The sequence below is a fragment of the Carcharhinus amblyrhynchos genome, chromosome 12, assembly GCF_965287045.1.
Source record: "Carcharhinus amblyrhynchos chromosome 12, sCarAmb.v2.hapA, whole genome shotgun sequence".
In the NCBI taxonomy this organism is placed as follows: Eukaryota; Metazoa; Chordata; class Chondrichthyes; order Carcharhiniformes; family Carcharhinidae; genus Carcharhinus; species Carcharhinus amblyrhynchos.
In genome coordinates, this window is record NC_137335.1 from 85,827,049 (window position 1) to 85,849,069 (window position 22,021).

Sequence of the window (22,021 nt, forward strand, 5' to 3'; positions counted from 1 at the left end):
TGTCCAACGAGCTTTTTCGTTTCCCAAGGGAGATTAATTTGCACTTTCTAACCATATCCATAGAATCTCTACAGTGTAGCAGGGGGCCATTCAGCCCATTGAGTCTGCACCGACTCTCTGACATCTTACCCAGGCCCACCATCCCACACTAGCCCCTGACCCCAAGCATTTACCCCACTAGCCCCCCTAACCTATATATCTTGGGACACTCAGTGGCAATTTAGCATAGCCAATCCACCTTACTTGCACAACTTTGGATAGATCTTTGCACAGACTGGGCAGCACAGAAAGAGGCCATTCGGTCCAATTGTTCCATGCTGGCTCCACACAACCCTTCCTCCGCTCTACTCTATCTCCCTCTATATCCTGATATCGAGTTACCCCATATGGACTTATCCTGCTTCCGCTGAATTCAGCCCAAGCACTCCATGTGATAGTGGGTCCACATCCTTTCCCTCTCTCGCTCTCTCTCAAAACAGATTTTGACTTTTAATTTACATTTCAATGACCTGCTCCAGTGTATTTTGTCATAACTCTTCGCTCTCAAAAAGTGATCGGAATTCCTTTCCTGCTCTTAATTTAACCCTTTGTCACTTTAGCCCCTCGACATCTCAAAATCATCCCAAAATTTGGAAGCCATTTCTCTCAATCATCAATTTCTTTCTGTTCAACAACAAGAATCTCAGATTCTTTAGCGCACCTTTAGTGGAACAAAAGATTCCAACCTGCTTTGAAACGAAGTATGTTACTGAGCCACATATGGGGATATTAGGTCAGATGACCAAATGTTTGATGTTGTCAAGCTACAGGAGCAGGATTTGGCGGGGGGGGGGTGGTGGTGGTGGTGGTGGTGGTGGTGGTGGTGGTGTGAGGGGAGAGGGGAATGGGGCTACTGTCTAGACTGAGGGTGTTGGAGAGGATGGGGCGGACTGTCAAGACAGAGGGAGCGGCTGGTAACAACAGGTCAGGAGTGTTTTGCACGTGCACCAAAATTACAGATCTTAAACACAGGAACAAAGTCATAGCCGACATGGGACAACCATCTCAAATACAGGACCATCCCATAAAATCCTGGATGGTCGGTCACCCTGGATACACAACAAGGCTGGAATCAGAGCAACAGCTGAGACAAGGGTAAAGTTGGGCAATGTTATAGAGGTGGAAACAAGGAGACTTTACAATGGTGTGAAAATGAAATTCATTTTTGGGACAGGTTATGAGCAGCCTGGCTTAATGTCAGACTTACCACAGAGTCACTGAGCAGAGGCTGATAGCCAGGTTCCGCACACATGAGGAAGGCCTAACCAGGATCTTGGGTTCATTTCACACTACCTGTAACCCCTATGACTTGCCTGGGTTTGCAAAATCTCACTAACTGTCCTGACTGGAGACAATACACATCTCTTTAACCTGTGCTTAACTCTCTCTCTTCACTCGCATTGTCTGTACCTTTAAAACTTGATTACTTGTAAAGATTCGCATTCCAGCCATTATTTTGTAATTGAGTTTGTGTCGATAAACGCCCTGTTTGTGAACCCAATCCTCCACTCACCTGATGAAGGAGTGGCGCTCCGAAAGCTCGTGCTGCCAAATAAACCTGTTGGAATTTAACCTGTGAGACTATTTACTGAGACTGACACTGTTATCTGGGAGAGGCTGAGAAAAGAAGGGGACCCAAAAATATTCCAATATTTAACTGGAGGAAATTTCTGTTTATCCATTTGTAATGCTTGGATAGACAGCCTGATAACTTAAATATGACCTCTGATCTGATGCAAGATCACCATCCTGAAATATCAAATGGTTCCCTCTCCTCAGATGCACTGTGGTTAGCACTGCTGTCTCGCAGCACCAGGGACCCAGGTTCAATTCCAGCCTTGAGTCTGTGTGGAGTCTGCACGTTCTCCCCATGTCTGCGTGGGTTTCCTCTGGGTGCTCCAGTTTCCTCCTACAATCCAAAGGTGTGAGGGCTAGGTTGATTGGCCATGCTAAATTGACCCTAGTGTCAGAGGGACTAGCAGGATAAATGAGGGCTACAGGAATAGGACGGGATTGTGGTTGGTACATACGCAACAGGCCAAATGGCCTCCTCCTATACTGTAACGATTCTATATGTTGCAGCGTTTAACTATTTATATTCCAGATCTCCAGCATTGGGAAAATCGAGGGTGGCACGGTGGTCACTACTGCTGCCTCTCAGCGCCAGGGATGCGGGTTCAGTTCCTGATTTGGACCACTGCCTATGTGGAGTTTGCACAGTCTCCCTGTGTCTGTGTGGGTTTCCTCCTACAGTCTGAAAGACATGCTGGTTAGGTGCATTGGCCACGCTAAATACTCCCTCACTGTACCCGGACAGGCATCGGAGTATGGCGACTAGTTGATTTTCACAGTAACTTCATTGCAATGTTAATGTAAGCCTACTTGTGGCATGTCAACTGCAACAATGGAAGAAGACAGCTCACCATCACCTTCTCGAGGACAGCTATGGGCAATAAATGCTGGCCAGCCAGCATGCCCATGTCCCGGGCATGAATTTAAAAACACTGTCTCACTGTCCTGGTCTTTAGGTCTACACATTTTCCCTGAGCAAACTTCTACCCAATCTGAAAGTTGAAACTTCTGCTGAGCTGCACTTTTCAGGTAACAATTCACCACAGAAAATAAATTCTTTTCATCTTCCTATTGGCTTCCTATCTGCCCTTTACCTTCAGTCAGCACCTTCAGACTGATGATCAACCTTGCCAGCCAACACAGTTTCCATTCTATCAAAACCAGTCATGATTTTGAGCACATTAACTGAATGTTTCTTTACCCTCGTCTGTTCAAGGTGCTCAAACGGTTCATGTTCAGTCAGGACTGAAACTGTGTTGTTTCCATTGAGAAACCGTTTACAGTTCTTTTCGCCTCTTCAACAACCCGAGGGGGTTCACAGAGGCATCACTGAAGAAGATTTAAGGGAACATTTTAAGTAGAACAAAGGACAAGAGTGATTAACACTGCTGCCTTTCAGTGCTAGGGACCCGGGTTCGATTCCCGACTTGGGTCGCTGTCTGCGTGTTCTACCTGTATCTGCATGGGTTTCCTCTGGGCTGTCCGATTTCCTCCCACAGACCGAAAGATGCATTGGCTGTACTAAATTCTCCCTGAGTGTACCTGAACATTGCCTAGTGTGGCGACTAGGGGATTTTCACAGTAACTTCATTACAGTGTTAGTGTAAGCCTACCTCTGCCACTAATAAATAAACTATAAAAACTATTAGAATAAACCATGATGTCAGAATTAGACATAACACACATTCATGCATGTGCATACACACGTGCATCCACACACACACACACGTGTATATCTGCATTTCAGTCTCAAGAGCAGAAGACAGTGAACCCTGAGACCCAACCAGTCAACATCTTCTGTGCGTTTCATTCAGATAAACCCTGACAGGTTGTGAGAAAGACTTTGCCAGGTTTCTTCCACTCTTGAATCTCTTTGCCTCAGAAAAGCAGCCAACATAATTAAGGACACCTTCCACCTTCTTCCGTCAAAAAAAATACAAAAGTCTGAGCTTATCTACCAACTTACTCATGAACAGCGTCTTCCCTGCTGCTGTCAGACTTTTGAATGGACCTACCTCACATTAAGTTGATCTTTCTCGACACCCTAGCTATGACTGTAACACTATATTCTGCACTCTCTCGCTTCCTTCTCTATGAACGGTATGATTTATCTGTATAGTGCGCAAGAAACAATACTTTTCACTATATACATGTGACAATGATGAATCAAATCATTTTCCATAATCTTCTTAAACTTATCACTGGTTGCATGCTTTCCACAGTTATAAAACATTCTTTGGTCACAACACAAAGTAGTAGTCAGTCGTACACTGTGGAATACTCCGTGACCCTGGTTTCTGCTAAGAATTGACCCAAAGATTTTGGGGGAATCTGCATTCCTGACTGGAGGGGTTCTGACAGCAACACTCTCAATGTTAACTCAGAAAATCACATGTTCAAGTCCTATTCAATGCATAATCCAATGCAGTCCTGAGGTAGCACAGCCCTGCCAGAGGTGCAATCTGCAGGTAACGTTACAAACTGCGTCCCCATCTGCCCTGGAGGCAGGTAAACCATCCCTCGGCACCATTCGAAAAAAAAATCGCAAAAATTACTCCCAATTTCCTGACCAGTTATCCCTCAAGCAACATTGCAAAAACAGCTCATTGACCCCACTGCCAGTCATGGGATCTTCCTGCGCTGCCATTTTCCCCTCAATTACAACAGTCAGTAAACTTCAAGAGCGTATCAGCGGCTGCAGTGTGCTTTGCCACAGCCTGGAGCTGTGAAAGAGGTTCCTGAGACATTCAGCCACTGAGCTGCACCAACTCAAGCATTGTCAATAATTCAATAATATACACAACAACAATATCATGGGAAGTATATGGGAACTTAACACTTTGCAGAGTTATCAGTGTAAACTCAAACAAAGGGTCAGAGTGAGTGATTATTGCTCTGTAATCTGTAATTTTATCTCCAAGTTTGATAAAGAATCCAAGGTCAGGACAGGAGAGGAATGATCAGAGCCTGCAGCACCAGCATGGCCCTGGATCTGCTCCCATGCCGGACCTGAGAAACAGAATACCGACGGCACGCACCTCCTTCTGGCACATTGCGACTGCTGCAGTTACATTGCCCAGGCTGACATTGCCAGTGAGAGACAGCTGGAGGGGCTGGGCGAGGTATTAAATAGGGGAATCTCTCTGGCCAATACTGAATACTCTGTTGAGCTACTTTGGTCCAAGAGGAGCTGGAGAATTCCCCATTGTGTCCTGGATAATATTAAACCAACATTACCACAAATTCTGATTCACAAAGTTCCAGTTTCAAATCTGCCTCTAGGGTTAGAGCACAAAGCTAAAGGCTGACGGCACAATACTGAGGAATAGGGGCAGCATGGTGGCATGATGGTTAGCACTGCCACCTCACAGGTGCCAGGGATCCAGGTTTGATTCCAGCCTCAGGTCACTGTCCATGTGGCATAAGAACATAAGAAATAGGAGCAGGAGTAGGCCATCGAGCCCGCCCCACCATTCAATAAGATCATGGCTGATCTGAAGTGGATCAGTTCCACTTTCCCGCTTTCTCCCCATAACCCTTAATTCCCTTGCCTACCAAAAACCTATCTACCCGTGACTTAAATATATTTAGCGAGGTAGCCTCCACCACTTCAACGGGCAGAGAATGCCAGAGATTCACCACCCTTTGAGTGAAGAAGTTCCTCCTCAACTCCGTTCTAAACTGCTCCCCCCCGCCTTATCTTGAGGCTGTGCCCTCTAGTCCTGCTGTCCTTTCTGAGCAGGAAGAATCTCTCTACCTATCAATCCCCTTCATTATCTTATACGTCTCTATAAGATCCCCCCTCATCCTTCTAAACTCCGACGAGTACAGACCCAGTCTATTTAGTCTCTCTTCATAGTCCAACCCCCTCATCTCCGGTATCAGCCTAGTGAACCTCCTCTGCACTCCTTCCAAGGCCAAAATATCCTTGCGCAAGTGCGGCGACCAAAACTGCACGCAGTACTCCAGCTGCGGCCTCACCAGTGCCCTGTACAGTTGCAGCAAGACCTCCCTGCTTTTATATTCTATCCCCCTCGCTATAAAGGCCAGCATCCCATTTGCCTTCCTGACCACCTGCTGCACCTGCAGACCGGGTTTTTGTGATTCATGCACAAGGACCCCCAGGTCCCTCTGCACTGTAGCATGCTGCAGCTTTTCACCCTTTAAATAGTAATCCCTCCTACTATTATTCCTGCCAAAGTGGATAACCTCACACTTGCTAACATTGTACTCCATCCGTCATGACCTCGCCCACTCGCTCAGCCTATCTAGATCCCTCTGAAGACTTTCCACACCCTCGCACAATTTGCTTTTCCACTCATCTTTGTGTCATCTTTCCCTTATGCCTACGTTTGCATGTTTTCCCTGTATCTGCATGGGTTTCCTCCGGATGCTCTGGTTTCCTTCCACAGTCCAAAGATGTATGGGTTGGATTGATTGGCCATGCTAAATTGACCCTAGTGTCAGGGGGATTGTAAATATGAGGGGTTATGGGAATAGGGCCTAGCTGGGATTGTGGTCAGTGCAGACTCAATGGGCTGAATGGCCTCCTTCTGCAATGTCTACGAAATGTTGCACTATCAGACATAGAAACTGATGACACATCTTCCGATTTGGGTGCATGTGAAAGATCCTGTGACATTATTCTGAGGAAGAGCAGAAGAATTCATCCAAATTGCTGTGGCTTTGGAGTCACATGTAGGCCACACTGGGTAAGGACAAGAAAATTTTTCTTTCTTGAAGGACATTAGTAAACCAGATGGGTTTCTACAATAATGGACAATGGTTTCATTTTTTTTAAAATTCATTTGTGGGATATGGGTGTTGCTGGCTGGCCAGCATTTATTACCCATCCGTAGTTGCCCTCGAGTCATACCTTTGACCTTTCATGGTCACCGTTAGGCATTTAATTCCAGATTTTTTTTTATTGAATTCAAATTTCGGCATCTGCCATGGTGGGATTCAAATCCTGGTCCCCAGAACATTGCCCTGGATGTCTGTATTGCCACTCCAGTAACAACACCACTGCACCACTGCCTCCCCTTGTCGGGGGACAGTGTGGTGGTGTATTTTTGGCTGCAAAGCTTTGACAAAGAACTTTTTTTTTTAAACACAGCGAGTGGTAGTGACCTGGTCCTTGCTGCCTACGAGGGTGCAGAGATAATCAATGATTTCAAAAATAAAATTGGATATTGAGGGCTGCAGGGATGGAGCAGGGTAATAGCACTGATTGGATTGCAGGAGAGAGCCAGCATGGACTTGATGGGTTGAATAGCCCCCTTCTATGACCCCTTGTCCATAGAAGGGGGCTATAGAAGTGGTCATAGAAGGGGGCTATTCAACCCATCAAGTCCATGCTGGCTCTCTCCTGCAATCCAATCAGTGCTATTACCCTGCTCCATCCCTGCAGCCCTCAATATCCAATTTTATTTTGAAATCATTGATTATCTCTGCACCCTCATAGGCAGCAAGGACCAGGTCACTACCACTCACTGTGTTAAAAAAAAGTTCTTTGTCAAAGCTTTGCATAATGGTAGGAAGGACTACTACTTACAGGGCGGAAAGCTGCAGCATGCAACGGTGCAGAGGGACCTGGGCGTCCTTGTGCATGAGTCGCAAAAACCCAGCCTACAGGTGCAGCAGGTGGTCAGGAAGGCGAATGGGATGCTGGCCTTCATAGCGAAGGGGATTGAATATAAAAGTAGGGAGGTCTTGCTGCAACTGTACAGGGCACTGGTGAGGCCGCAGCTGGAGTACTGTGTGCAGTTTTGGTCGCCACACCTGCGCAAGGATATTTTGGCCTTGGAGGGAGTGCAGAGGAGGTTCACAAGGCTGATACCGGAGTTGAGGGGGTTGAGCTATGAGGAGAGGCTGAATAGACTGGGCTTGTACTCGTTAGAGTTTAGAAGGATGAGGGGAGATCTCATTGAGACGTATAAGATGATGAAGGGGATGGATAGACTCTTCCCGCTCAGAAAGGACAGCAGGACTAGAGGGCACAGCCTCAAGATAAGGGGGGGACAGTTTAGAACGGAGTTGAGGAGGAACTTCTTTACTCAAAGGGTGGTGAATCTCTGGAATTCTCTGCCCGTTGAAGTGGTGGAGGCTACCTCGCTAAATATATTTAGGACGCAGGTAGATAGGTTTTTGGTAGGCAAAGGGATGAAGGGTTATGGGGAGAAAGTGGGAAAGTGGAACTGAGCCACTTCAGATCAGCCATGATCTTATTGAAGGGCGGGGCAGGCTCGAAGGGCTAGATGGCCTACTCCTGCTCCTATTTCTTATGTTCTTACGTTCTTGTCGATGGTTCAGGCTTAGTCTTTGTAAAGTCCTTGGGTTGAGTGTGTGGGTGTGGAGGACTGGTGCTGTACAAGTTTAAGTTCTTGTTGTGATAGTAAGTCAACTTCCAATCCCACTGCAGCATTCACTTACTTCACAGATGATTCCAGAATTTCCATCTCCACTCCTTTATCTGGGAACCTATTCCATGTGTTACCTTGTGGTGTGCAGAGCGATCTAGCCTTGTCCCTCCCAACTCTGCAATCTCCTCCAACTTTACAGCCCTCCAAGAGTTCTCTCTTCTTCCCAGTTACTTTGCCACAAGTTGATCAAGCTTTTCAGCTGCCAAAGCTTGAAGGCTCTGGACTTGCTGTCCCTGTCGAGCTGATTCATTCCCTGTGCTGTTGATGCACATCCCTGGATCAGGAGTGATCCAGCTTCCAATTCCATGATTTGATTCATTATTTTCACATGTATTAATATACAGTGAAAAGTATTGTTTCTTGCACCCTATACAGAAAAGCATACCATTCATAGAGAAGGAAAGGAGAGAGTGTAGAATGTAGTGTTACAGTCATAGTTAGGGTTTGGACAAATATCAACTTAATGCAAGGTAGGTCCATTCAAAAATCTGATGGCAGTAGGGGAGAAGCTGTTCTTAAGCCGGTTGGTACGTGTCCTCAGACTTTTACATAGAACATTACAGCGCAGTACAGGCCCTTCAGCCCTCGATGTTGCGCCAACCTGTGAAACCAATCTAAAGCCCATCTAACCTCTACTATTCCAATGTCATCCATATGTTTATCCAATGATCATTTAAATGCCCTTAATGTTGGTGACTCCACTACTATTGCAGGCAGGGCATTCCACGCCCTTACTACTCTCTGAGTGAAGAACCTACCTCTGACATCTGTCCTATATTTATCATCCCTCAATTTAAAGCTATGTCCCCTCGTGTTAGCCATCACCATCACGAGGAAAAAGGCTCTCACCGTCCACCCTATCTAATCTTCTGATCATCTCGTATGCCTCTATTAAGTCACCTCTTAACCTTCTTACATCTTTTTCCTGATGGAAGAAGGTGGAAGACAGAATGTCCAGGAAGCGTGGGGTCCTTAATTATGCTGGTTGTTTTTCCGAGGCTGCACAAAGTTTAGACAGAGTCAACGGATGGGAGGCTGGTTTGCGTGATGGACTCAGCTTCATTCACAACCCTTTGTAGTTTCTTCCAGTCTTGGTCAGAGCAGGAGCCAATACCAAGCTGTGATACTACCAGGAAGAATGTTTTCTATGGTGCATCTGTAAAAGTTGTGAAAGTTGTAGCCGACATGCCAAATTTCCTTTGACTCCTGAGTCTGAGATTTTCTTAGTCTCCTGACTCCATCCAGAGGACAACAGAACCCTAGAAATGTTACTGTGCACAAAGAGGCCATTCAGTCCATTGTGTCTGTGCCAGCCAAAATGGAGTGAAAAGAAACTAGCCACTTAGCTTAACCTCGTTTTACAACACCCAATCCAAAGCCTTGCAGATTCCAGTGTTACAGACACAGATACCTTTTAACTGAGTTCAGCATTTCAGCCTCAGCTTAGGCGAAGTATTCCAGACACTCATCATCCTCTGGGTGAAAAGCTTCTTCCTCATGTCCAATCTAATCCTCCCATCAGTCTGGTAATTGACCCCTCAGCTAGGTAGATGTGCTAGTTAGGTGGACTGGCAATGCTAAATTCTCCCTTAGTGTATCTGAACGGGCGCTGGAATGTGGCAACTAGCAGATTTTCACAGTACCTTCATTGCAGTGTTAATGTGAGCCTACTTGTGACAATAATAAAAGTAAACTTTAAAACATTTTTGAGGCCCTGCAATTTTGTTTCCCTCAATTAAGCTCCTCTGTTCTAAGGAGAACAACCCAAGGCTATCCAATCTCTGCAGTTTTCAAGCCCTGGCAATATTCTTGTAACTCTCCTCTGCATACTTGCCAGAGCAACAATATCCTTCCTGGGGCATGGTAACCAGATCTGTACACATTGGGACATACCCAATTCCAGCATTTCATCCCTGCTTTTGTACTCAATGCCTCCCCCAATAATGGAAAACATTCCATGTGTTTTTGAGACCTCGTCCACTTATCCTGCCACCTTCAAGGATCTGTGGGCGTACTCTCCAAGCTCTGTCTCACTTCCTCAACATCTTTCCTTATCCACGTTCTGAGCTCTTGACAATGACATCAGCAACAGCAGCCTTGTCCGCAAGGCAGGTTTATTGCCTCGCTGTCAATGTTTATCTGATGATACAGTTACCAGTGCAGACTGTCACATGCTGTGGATCTGAGAGTCAGACTCTGAACAAAGGGAATGAGAGAAGGAGGATGGCTTTTGAAACGTGTGTATAATGGTCAGGATTAGACAGATAATCAAACAAGTGGGGCAGATCCAAAGTAGAAGTTCAGAAATCAAAAGAGTTTCTAAGTACAGGTGGAGAAAGACAGCTATGGTCATTGGAATCAAAAATATGATGGCTTTGTCCTGGCAACAACCGAAAGAGAGATTGAGGATAAAAATAGAAAAAGAAGAGAAATGGGAAAAGTAATAAAACTGAGATGCGAACTGAAGGAGGACTGAAGAAAACTAGAGAAGAAGCAAGATGATGTCAACTAAGGTTGTCGTGACAATGAAAGTTTTACAGTTTATTTATTGTCACAAGTCGGCTTACATTAACACTGCAATGAAGTCACTGTGAAAATCCCCTAGTTACCACACTCTGGTGCCTGTTTGGGTACACTGAGGGAGGATTTAGCACAGCCAATGCACCTAACCAGCACGTCTTTTGGACTGTGAGGGGAAATCAGAGCACCCGGAGGACACCCACGCAGATATGGGGGAGAACGTGCAAACTTCACACAGACGGTGACCCAAGCCAGGAATCGAATCTGGGTCCCTGGCACTGAGGCAGCAGTGCTAAGCACTGTGGTGCTGTGAAATAACTTGGCATGTTTTACTATTTTAAAGGCACTATATAATTACATGTTGTTGTAGCTACTAAGTTCAGATCTGCACATTGAACTCCAGTAAATGGTCTGAAAGACTTGTTTCCTCTTTGTCCCATGTGTCTAGTCAAAGAGCTACAATTGGTTAATCATTACTCATGATTTACTCAGGAAATTCAGATTTCCAACTCGCTGACCAAAAATGCTTTGCAGTGGAATTATTTATGTCATTAGCTCATACCAATATCTCCATGACAGACAAAAACTTACTGTTTTACTTCTGGGTGACACAGGAAATCCTGCCTCCTTCCTTCCTCTTAAAATACTTGACAGAGAAAAAGACTCAGTTTCAACATTTTTACCTAAAGCAACGGTAGTGGGCGGCACAGTAGCACAGTGGTTAGCACGGCTGTTTCACAGCTCCGGGGTCCTGGGTTCGATTCCCTGCTCGGGTCGCTGTCTGTGTGGAGTTTGCACATTCTCCTCGTGTCAATGTGGATTTCCTCCGGTTTCCTCCCACTGTCCAAAGATGTGTGGGTTAGGTTGATTGGCCATGCTTAGAAATTGCCCCTTAGGGTCCAGGGATGCGTAGGTTAGAGGGATTAGTGGGTATAATATTAAGGGATATGGGGGTAGGGCCTGGGTGGGATTGTGTTCAGTGTAGACTCGACGGGCCGAAGGGCCTCTTTCTGCACTGTCGGGTTCTATGATTCTATAACTTGTTTCACAGTTTATTCCTCACTAAGGTGGCACATGGGGCCTCGATTTAACATCTCACTCAATGGAGAATAGCTCTGACATGCGGCACTCCCCCAGTATTACAGTGTCAGTTTTATCCTCCAACCTCTGGAGTGGGAATTGGACTGAAAACTTTCTAACTCACTGGCCAGACCGTGACCACCGGGCCAGGGGTACACCAGGCTGCATCAAACCACTCTCAATTTTATCTGCCAAATATTTTTTACGATAAATGAATGCCCCTATGGTGAAACGTGACCAGTGCCAGTTCCAGCAGAAGTTACCTACTACATCCCCCATGCACCTATGGGAATGGCCTGATGGGCCATGGGTGAGAGTTCACATTGATTACGTTCACCCATTTACGGGCGCAATGCTCCTTTTGTTATTGGACACCCATTCAAAAGGTAGGTATTCAAAATTTGATCTACAACTTCACACAACACGATCAAGAAACTGTGCCAACCTTTCTCCAATGTACCAGAAGAACTTGTCTCAGATAATGGAACAATGTTCACAAGTGCTGAATTCCATACCTGGAATAAAGCATATCTGCCATATTACCCCTCATCCAATGGATCAGCTAAACATACAGATCAGACTTTCTTGGCTGGGATGAAGAAACAATCACTAGAAATCAAGTTAGCACAGTTCATGTGAGCCTATACCACTACAGGAACAGCTCCAGCTGCATTGCTGACGTGTCAGCATTTGAGAACCAGGTTGAGCCTGGCCAGGGTGGAGAGTTTTCAGAAACAGGACTATGATTCATCAAAAACGGAAAGAGCATTTGAAATCGATGATCCAGATTTTGTGAGGAACATTAGGAGCGGATTACTTGGATCCCGGGTGGCCAGGACGGGGCCAGTGTCCCCAGGAAGTGAAAACGCAGGGCAAGTTAGTGAAGAAACCCAATCTGTACAGACGGGAGCCATCCCAGGAGCCAGTGACACTGTCTGATCCGGTTGTACCACCAACTAGTGTTGTTTGTCCAAGGAATGTGAAGGGGCTGATCAGGCCAAAGTGCTCCCTCAGTTAAACTGAGGAGATAATGGGAAGTGATGTGCTGGCAAGAGTCCGAGTGAAGCAGGTCCAATGACAACTACTTCCACAAACAAACCTTAACCAGCTCAACTGCGTCACTCCCAGAAAAAGAGAAAGTCCCCTGACAGACTGAGTTTCTAATAAACTGTTTTAAAAGACATTCATTTTTGCTATTGTTTTGAAAATTCTACGAGTCATCAATTATTGTGTAATAAGAGGGAGGGATGCAGCAAACAGCCCCTTTAAAGGAGGGGCCTCAGAAAGATCATGTGACCCAACTGCCCAATGGGGAACAGGATCTCAGGGCGAGTGCAAGCTTTTGCAGTCAGATTGATCCTGGGATTGAGATGCTTTTGTTGTAAATACTATAACCTTACCATTGATTGTTAACTCATTGGTGGTTATCAATTATTGCATTTACTACACAGAATCTTCAATTTCCCTTCCTCTCATGTATTTATTGAGCTTCCCTGTAAATGCAACTGTAACTTTCATCTCAACTATTTCACGCAGTGGTGAGTCCCACATTCTCATCACTCTGTGTATAAAGAGATTCCTCGAGTTCCCTGTTGAAGTATCTTTCATTTGAAGGCCTTGCGGCAGTGGGTAGCAACCCTGTGTTGTTCAAAACCTACCTCAGCACGTGATGGCTGGGGAAGGCATATCTATAACCCAACCAAAGAGCTGGAGTAACAACCGGCACACCCCAATGGCAGTAACAGCGGGAGAGATTCCTGGTCAGTCAAGTGACGGACAGAATGTCAGAACCTCCACCATCACAATCCATAGCTCCAGACTACCACAAATGTAACACTGCATGTTACCATGGCGATTCGGACTCTGAGTGGACTGTAACACCTTAAATTTATTAAAAGTTCTGGTGTCCCCACAGGTGACAAACATCTCGTCTGTGTCAACCTGATCAAAACCCCTGATCATTTTGAAAGATCTCAATTAAGTTGCCACTTTTTCCTCAAGATGGTGCCGGAGTGAGGCAACTTCTTGCAAGCTATGCCCAACATACCTTCTAATTCTATCTTTTACTCTCGTTCTATGCTTCTAAAACTTTATTTTAACTCTTTTAAACTCTCTAACAATGCTTTAACGCAATATCTTATCTTTCTCTAAACCCTGGCAATGACTGTAATGCTACATTCTGCGCGCTCTCGTTTCCTTCTCTATGAATGGTATGCTTTGTCTGTACAGCATGCAAGAAACAATATTTTTCACTGTATACTGATACATGTGACAACAATAAATCAAATCAACTTCCTCATTTCCTCGAGGAAATGAACCCCGAGGTGTTTAATCTTTCCTAATTGCTGGTGTCAGAAGCAGCCACAAGCCTGATTGTGATGAGTTTATCATGAATGTATTGCTACACTTCTGTTGTAGCAAAGAGATTTTATATTCCTGACAGAGGTGAGGGCTGTGAATAATTTCATGTGGTCAGCCCACATTCCCTCACTGATGGCTCCTGGTTACTAATTCACGCAGCCAGGTACACACACCGGCCACTGTATCCGTCAAAGCACCTGACAACACTGACAAATACTTGGAACTTTGCCACTGGAAATTCTCACAATGATCAACACTGAACAGTTCACTCTGCGAATGTAACTTTGACGGGAGTTACAGCAGAAACTTCGTTTATGAATTTTGTGATGCCTATCGCAGCAATGTGTTCAATGTTCACTATTAATGGATACTGGAGAGTTCCCACAGCTTGCACACTATAGATAGATTTCTCCCATCCTGCCCAAAATGGGTTAGGTGACGAATGGGAGAGGAAAATCTAGCAGGAGCCAAAAGGTTGGAACCCCCTCTGGTGTAAACTCACGTTGCAATTCTCCCAATGGTGGGATAATATAAGCCGATTTGCGACACTAATCACATTTAAACTTTTATAAAACAGTGACAATACTACTCCTGATGTGCTGTACACCACTCTGCTGGGCCAGACCAATTCCTGCCTCTAGTCTCCACACTGAGCTGGTCTTCAGGGCCAGCACCATACCGCTGGACCCATGGACTCTCCTGTGTTAGCGAGTTGGATCTGTACTGAACCTGGGGTTGGGAGGTCCAGGGATCTCCTTCCCCCTGGTGCCACACACCAGTGTGTATTCAGATAGCACCCTGCTGGAGCACTCATGCAGACACGCCAATGGGGATGGAGTGCATGGTGGGGTGGTTGGGGCTCACCAATAAGAAAGTCAAAGTCTTTCAGAGTCGTCGTGCAACCCTTTCCAGTAAACCATGGGTCGAGGTCCATGTGGGGAATGGGCACCTCACAGGTGCCTCAGACAGACAGTGTTTGAACCGAGGAAGAGATTTCTTATTGAGGCTTTTCCCTCTGGGTTTCTGACACCCTGCATGGTTTGGGGAAGACAGCTGGGCTGGAGAGAGAGGAGTGCACTAGACTGGAATTTCAATATGGCCTTTGCTGAATAAAATTCCAACTAACTCAGTCTTGAAAGTTTCAATGGACCCTCAGCATCCACAGGCATTTTGTAGAGAGGAGCTCTTTGTGAGAAGAAATAATAAATAAGAACATAAGAAATAGGAGCAGGAGTAGGCCATCTAGCCCTTCGAGCCTGCCCCGCCATTCAATAAGATCATGGCTGATCTGTCGTGGCTCAGTTCCACTTTCCCGCCCTCTCCCCATAACCCTTAATCCCCTCTCTTATCAAAAACCCATCAACCCGCTTCTTAAAAATATTTAGCGAGGCAGCCTCCACCACTTCAACGGGCAGAGAATTCCAGAGATTCACCACCCTTTGAGTGAAGAAGTTCCTCCTCAACTCCGTTCTAAACCGCCCCCCTTTATCTTGAGGTTGTGCCCCCTAGTCCTACTGTCTTTTTTGAGCGGGAAGAGTCTCTCCACCTCTATCCTATCCATCCCATTCATCATCTTTTACGTCTCAATGAGATCTCCCCTCATTCTTCTAAACTCTAGCGAGTACAAGCCTAGTTTATTCAGCCTCTCCTCATAGCTCAACCCCCTCAACTCCGGTATCAGCCTAGTAAACCTCCTCTGCACTCCCTCCAGGGCCAAAATATCCTTGCGCAGGTGCGGCGCCCAAAACTGCACACAGTACTCTAGCTGCGGCCTCACCAATGCCCTATACAGCTGCAGCAAGACCTCCCTACTTTTATATTCAATCCCCCTCGCTATGAAGGCCAGCATCCCATTCGCCTTCCTGACCACCTGCTGCACCTGCAAGCTGGGTTTTTGCGACTCATGCACAAGGACCCCGAGGTCCCTCTGCACCGTCGCCTGCTGCAGTTTTTCGCCACGTAAGTAATAGTCCTTCCTACCATTCTTCCTACCAAAGTGGACCACCTCACACTTGCCAACATTAAATTCCATTTGCCATTTCCTGGCCCATTCGCCCAGCCTATCTAGATCCTTCTGCAGACTCTCCACACCCTCCGCACAATTTGCCTTTCCCCCAATCTTGGTGTCATCAGCAAATTTCGACACCCTGCACTCGGTTCCCTCCTCCAGATCATCTATATAAATGGTAAATAGCTGAGGCCCCAGCACCGACCCCTGGGGCACCCCACTAGTCACCAACCGCCAATCCGAATAGCACCCATTGACCCCCACTCTCTGCCTCCTATTTGACAACCAATCCTCTATCCACGCTAACACCCTACCCCCAACTCCATGTCCCCTGACCTTCTGCAATAACCTCTTGTGAGGTACCTTGACAAATCCTGCTTTCACTCCGAGAGGGGCCTCCAACTAATGTAAGATCTCCCGATAATTTCACTTGTTAAGCCGCTGCACCTTCCTTGTCAATCCACACAGCACCCCTTCCAAGTATACCTTTGCTGAGGTGAGGTTCCCAGAACACAAGTGGGTGGGATTTTCTGATCATGTTCGCCCTAAAACTGGAAAATCCTGCCCGAGGTCAGCAGACCTTCCCATGGTCCACACCCCGCCCCTTGCCCACTCTGATTCCCATGGTGGCAGAGACGGTAAAATTTGCTCCAAATGCTCTAGACTGGCTCTAACTATGGTACTGTTCCACTAGAACATCCAATCGGATTCCAGTTTTTACCAACCTCCCAATACCCAAATCCTTTTACAGTCAGCAAATTGCATCTGAAGTGTTGCCATTGTTGTAAAGAGGAGTGGAGTGGAAAGTGCAGCGGTGGAGGAGTGTAACCAGCGGAAAAGACCAAAGCTTCTGAAGACTTGACCACCATTGAGGGGAGTGCTGGGGAAGACAGCCATGTGGAAAAGCCTAGAGTCACATGACTAGGGAATAAAAGCTTAATTAAGAACAACTATTATTTCACTGGGAGACGTTCAGAGATTGATTCTTAGGATTGGAGGGTGGGGTGTTAACTTAGAAGGAAATGTTGTACAGTTTGAACCTAGACAGATTGGAGCTTAGAAGAATGAGATTTGAATTGATTTATTATTGTCACATGTATTAACATACAGTGAAAAGTATTGTTTCTTGTGCGCTATACAGACAAAGCATACTGTTCATAGAGAAGGAAAGGACAGAGCGCAGAATGTGGTGTTACAGTCATAGCTAGGGTGTAGAGAAAGATCAACTTAGTGCGAGGTAGGTCCATTCAAAAGTCTGACAGCAGCAGAGAAGAAGAGTTGGTTGGTATGTGACCTCAGGCTTTGGTATTTTTTCCCTGATGGAAAAAGGTGCAAGAATGTCCAGGGTTTGTGGGGTCTTTGATTATGTGATCTTATGTCATAATTCTGTTAGATGGGATCTTACTGAAACATGACTTTGACAGGGTGAGTGTTGGCCCGTGGTTAGGGAACCAACACAGGACAACGAGAAGGGTCGGTAATGATGAGCGAGACACGATAAGGAACAGGATGCAGGACAGGGGGAAGGGATTGCAAACAGAGTTTAAGGAATGTTAGAATTCATGGGGAGACAGACAATGCAAAGGATATTAATAAAGTGGGTGAGAGAAATCAGGTCTGGAGGTGGTTTTCTTCCTGCCTAATCAGAGAGTTCAGCTTTCTGAAGAGAAGCCAGGGTCTCACACAATACAAACCATCAAAGCAAATAATTTTTGATCAAAGTTTGTTGCTTCTATCGCATCCAAACTTGCTTTACAAGTTCCTCCTCATCTTACAGCCCATTCCCAGATTCAGTGCCACATCTTTGTCTTCATGCAAAGCAATATTAAGAAATGGAATCTCTTATCACACTGGATTCCTGAAGTCAATGCAATCGCAGCACCCAGACAAAAGTTATACACTTCAAAAAGCAAAATGCTCAAGAAAGAATGTGATGGAAAGCTCCTTTGACATCTTGAAGTATTTTACATTAAGGAAAGGGCTTGCATTTATCTAGCACCTTACACAATCACAAAGTGTTATCAAGCCAAAATATATTCAAAGTGCAGGCACTGAATGCAGGAAAAGTAATGGCCATTCCGTGCACACCACAAACAGCAGTGAGATAACGATCAGATCATCTGGTTAGCACTGCGGCCTCACAGGGTCAGGATCCTGGGTTCAATTCTGACCTTGGGTCACCTTCATAAGTTTAAGTTTATTTATTAGTGTCACAAGTTGACTTATATTAACATTGCAATGAAGTTACTGTGAAAATCCCCTTGTCGCCACACTCCAGTGCCTGTTCGGGTACATTGAGGGAGAATTTAGCCTAACCAACACATCTTTCAGACTGTGGGGGGAAACCGGAGCACCTGGAGGAAACCCACGCCAACACAGGGAGAACATACAGACTCCACACAGTGGTACGGGTCCCAAGCGCTGTTAAGCAGCAGTGCTAACCACTGTGTCATAGTGTCACCCTGTGTGGAGTTGTGTGTGGAGTTTGCATGTTCTTCACGTGTCTGCGTGGGTTTCTTTCGTGTTTTCCAGTTTCCTCCCATGCTCCAAAGATGTGCAGGTTCGGTGGATTGGCCATGATAAATTGACGCTTAGTGTCAGGGGATTAGCAGGGTAAACATGTAGGGTTACGGGGATAGGGCCTGGGTGAAATTGTTGTTGGTGCAGGCTTGATGGTCCTCCTTGTGCCCTGTAAGGTTTCTATGATTCTATGTGTATTTTGGCTTGTGATGTTTGGTCAAGGGATCAATCTCTTGGAGAGACCCCCCTTCTCCACCCACTTTTTTGCCTTTAAATCATACTTTAGGGCTCAGTGCAGTGGCAGTGTCAGCCAGGATATTGTCTCTATTTACAAGTTGCAGGATTCTGACTCTGAGGTGAACATGTTACCCATCAACACAAGGCAATTACTGTAATTACTTCTGAAGTGTGGGCACTGCACAAAACACAGCAGCCAAACTGCCCACAACAATTCTACAAAGACCAATGGGATAACCCATTTCAAATGATCCTGTCCAAGGGATAAGTACTGACCAGGAAACAGGGAGGTCTTCTTCACACTGTTAATGTTTTTTACATCTACTTTAGAAAGCTGATGGGGCACTTCACAAGCTCAGTCACAGGACTGGCATTTGAGTCCACAAGACAGAGGTCACCAACTGAGCCAGCCTGGTGTTTGAAGGAAGAGCACAGGAATGGAATTACAATTCCAATGTTGGTGGGGTGAGGGGGGCTAGTAAAGGCCAGGGCAATATGAAAAATGGCCTCCTCAAATAATTTATTTCCACGTTGGCTCATTATCAGAGTTGTCAGGCAGGAGGAGGGAGAGTTGGCAACACAAATAGGAGATCTCAGGATAACATTATAGTTGACTTTTATACAAAGGAGGTTCCATTAACACACGGACTATTCCATGACTGTGCTGACAGGACAAGGAACCAAAGGCGACAAATTGACGGCAACTGAAACTAACCAAATTACAACAAACAATATCAGGAGGAAGTCAAACTTCCCTCCTTCCAGTCATTACTACAGACATCACACGTCAACGTGAACCTCCCTAACAATCCAACAAAACTCAGGAAGACAAACATCCCAGAAACATTCCTCAATCCACAGAATCACCCCTTTAAGAAACATCCTTCCCTTGAGCACTCAGATAAGGGTATCCCTTCCCCCATCTCATTCCATCTCCTCAGGAGAAAGGAGCATCCCTGTCTGCGCTTACTCAGCTCTTCCTCAACCTGCCACACTTTGAACACCCAGGAAACATGCAACTCAGTTCAAAACAAAGAAGTGTTCCCTCACCACTTCCTCCCCAGGGTAAGATTTCTTTGTGACCCAAATTAGACGCCTTCAGGCCAGGGAAAGGATGTGTTTGGCTGACAATCAGCCCTTTCCACTTGAAATCTTTGATTTGATTTATTATTGGCACAACGAAAAATGTTTCTTGTGCACTATTCAGACAAAGCATACTGTTCAAAGAGAAGGAAATTTCTCCATCTCCCCTCCTGCTTTCTCTTGAGCCTCTGTCACTATGAACATTGCCTCTTCTTCAGGGTTATTAAGATTCTTTCCTGAACGTTCCAATACCTCTCAGTCACTGAAATCTCCCGTGGATGCTCCCATCCCAGGTTATTTTTATTGGTTGAGGGGTAGTGAGGGAGACAGCGCCAAGGCAGGTAGATACCAATCTATTGTGATCTAACTGACTGATGCAAGATGCTTGAGGGACTGGATGGCCCCCGCCCATTCGTTCCAACCCTCTCGGTAAAGCAGCCAGCTCTTGGCCTCTGCTGTACTTGTTCTTAATGACAAAGAACAGTACAGCAAAGAAATGGACCCTTCAGCCCCTCCAAGCCTGATGTTTACCCATCTAACCAGCTGCTTATATCCCTCTATTCCCCGTTTGTTCATATGCCTATCAAGATATGTGTTAAATGTCGCTAACATATCTGCCTCAACCACCTCCCTTGGCAGTGCATTCCAGGCCCCCACCACCCTCTGTGTAAAAAAAACTTCCCCCACACATCTCCACTGAACCTTTCACCACGCCCCCCCGCCCCACTGTTACCTTGAACTTGTGCCCCCTTGTAATTGTCACAGAGGTTTCAAGTAAAATCTCTGCCAGCAGCCCCCCCCCCACTCCCACCATCACCCTTCAGTGCCCCTGGCCACACCCCCACCTCACCAGGAACAACTCAGTCTCTGTTCCCCTCAAATCGCTGGGACTACTGCACTCACCCCACCCCCCAGCCACTGCAACCCATCACATTTATCAACCCAACTCCATTCCACAGGAGTTAAAGGAGCAAGTGTGATTGGTGCCGAGAAATTAGTGTCTCAGAGAGGGTAAAGTGAAGACATCCTTCATTCCGGGCAACAGGTATCTGCTACAGAACTCACTCCAGCAAACTGCTGGAGAGACTTTGTGCTATTCAGCACAGTAAGGGTTAATTCTCACTCTGCGGGTTTCAATACAATGAGGAGATGGGATGCTGCAAAGTGAAATGTCGACAGTAAAACAGGACAGAGGTAGACAGAGGAAAAAGACAAGAGGATGTTCTCTGCATGATATTCAAAACAACTTTAAAACCACCTCAAGTCTTGAGTATCTTCCATTTGGTGAATGGCTTTAATTTTTTTTAAAAAAAAATCAGAGTTTGAACTGATTTTTGCTGGAAAACTAGATTAGTTTTCCCTTTTCTAATAAAAATAAGTCACCAACTCCATTCATTTGAGCCAGACCTGCCTGCACGGTCTCGGCTGCACCACACACAGCTCCGGCCACAGTTTTACTCACTGTTTACGGGTTGATTAAAGCTCGACACTGAAGTCTGTCCCATGTTCTTCCTGCTCCAACAGTGGACCCTTTCTCCTCTTTCGCATGAAGTCAGCAAACCGTCAACACCGTCCCAGACACTGTACAACCATAGCTCCTCCACGCATCAAGACACCCCCAGTTCATTTCACTTTCTTTTTTCCGCAGAGCTTGTTTCAGAAGCTCGCTCTCGCACACACACAAATACTGATTGAGAACTTTTATCAGATCAGATCAGATCAGTCTCTCTCTACCCTCCCAAGCACACACCCTGTTGCTGCTTCACTCTGCAAACCCCCGTCTGTTCCTGTTCAGCTAGAATGCTTGTCATTCCTCTATGCAGATTAACTCGCAGAGGTCAGAGGGCATGGGGAGGGAGTCCCAAGCTAGTACAGCATTGCTGGAAGGCAACTTGTCCCCTGAGGATCTGTCCCTTGTACTCCGGTGGGGAAATAAACTTGAAGGGGGGGGGGGGGTGGCAGTGGAAGAGGGGGGGTGGGGGGAAAGGCAGGTCTTTTTTTCAAAAAAAAAGCAAAAGGAGATTCTATACCCCCTACAATTAAAAATTGAGCCAAAAAGGTAAATTTCATTAAGGTCTAAATAGATCAATTTCATAGAATCTCTACAGTGCGGAACGAGGCCATTCGGCCCATCTACTCCCTATCCTCTATTTATGCTGCCACTCCCCCTGACATTAAG

At 45.9% G+C, this 22,021-nt stretch overlaps 1 protein-coding gene across 2 annotated transcripts in view; it reads right to left on the reverse strand.

Annotated features, from left to right (window-relative positions):
* phactr2 (phosphatase and actin regulator 2) overlaps positions 1–21,662 on the reverse strand; it is a 123,206-nt gene extending 101,544 nt beyond the window's left edge. Inside the window, exon 1 of one of the 2 annotated variants that reach the window (XM_080200864.1) lies at positions 21,305–21,662. In XM_080200864.1, the coding sequence (XP_080056990.1) occupies positions 21,305–21,347 (43 nt within the window). In that variant the 5' untranslated portion in view covers positions 21,348–21,662. The remainder of the gene's footprint in view (positions 1–21,304) is intronic. The other variant, XM_080200863.1, reaches the window with a different exon arrangement.
* Positions 21,663–22,021: the final 359 nt, after the last annotated feature.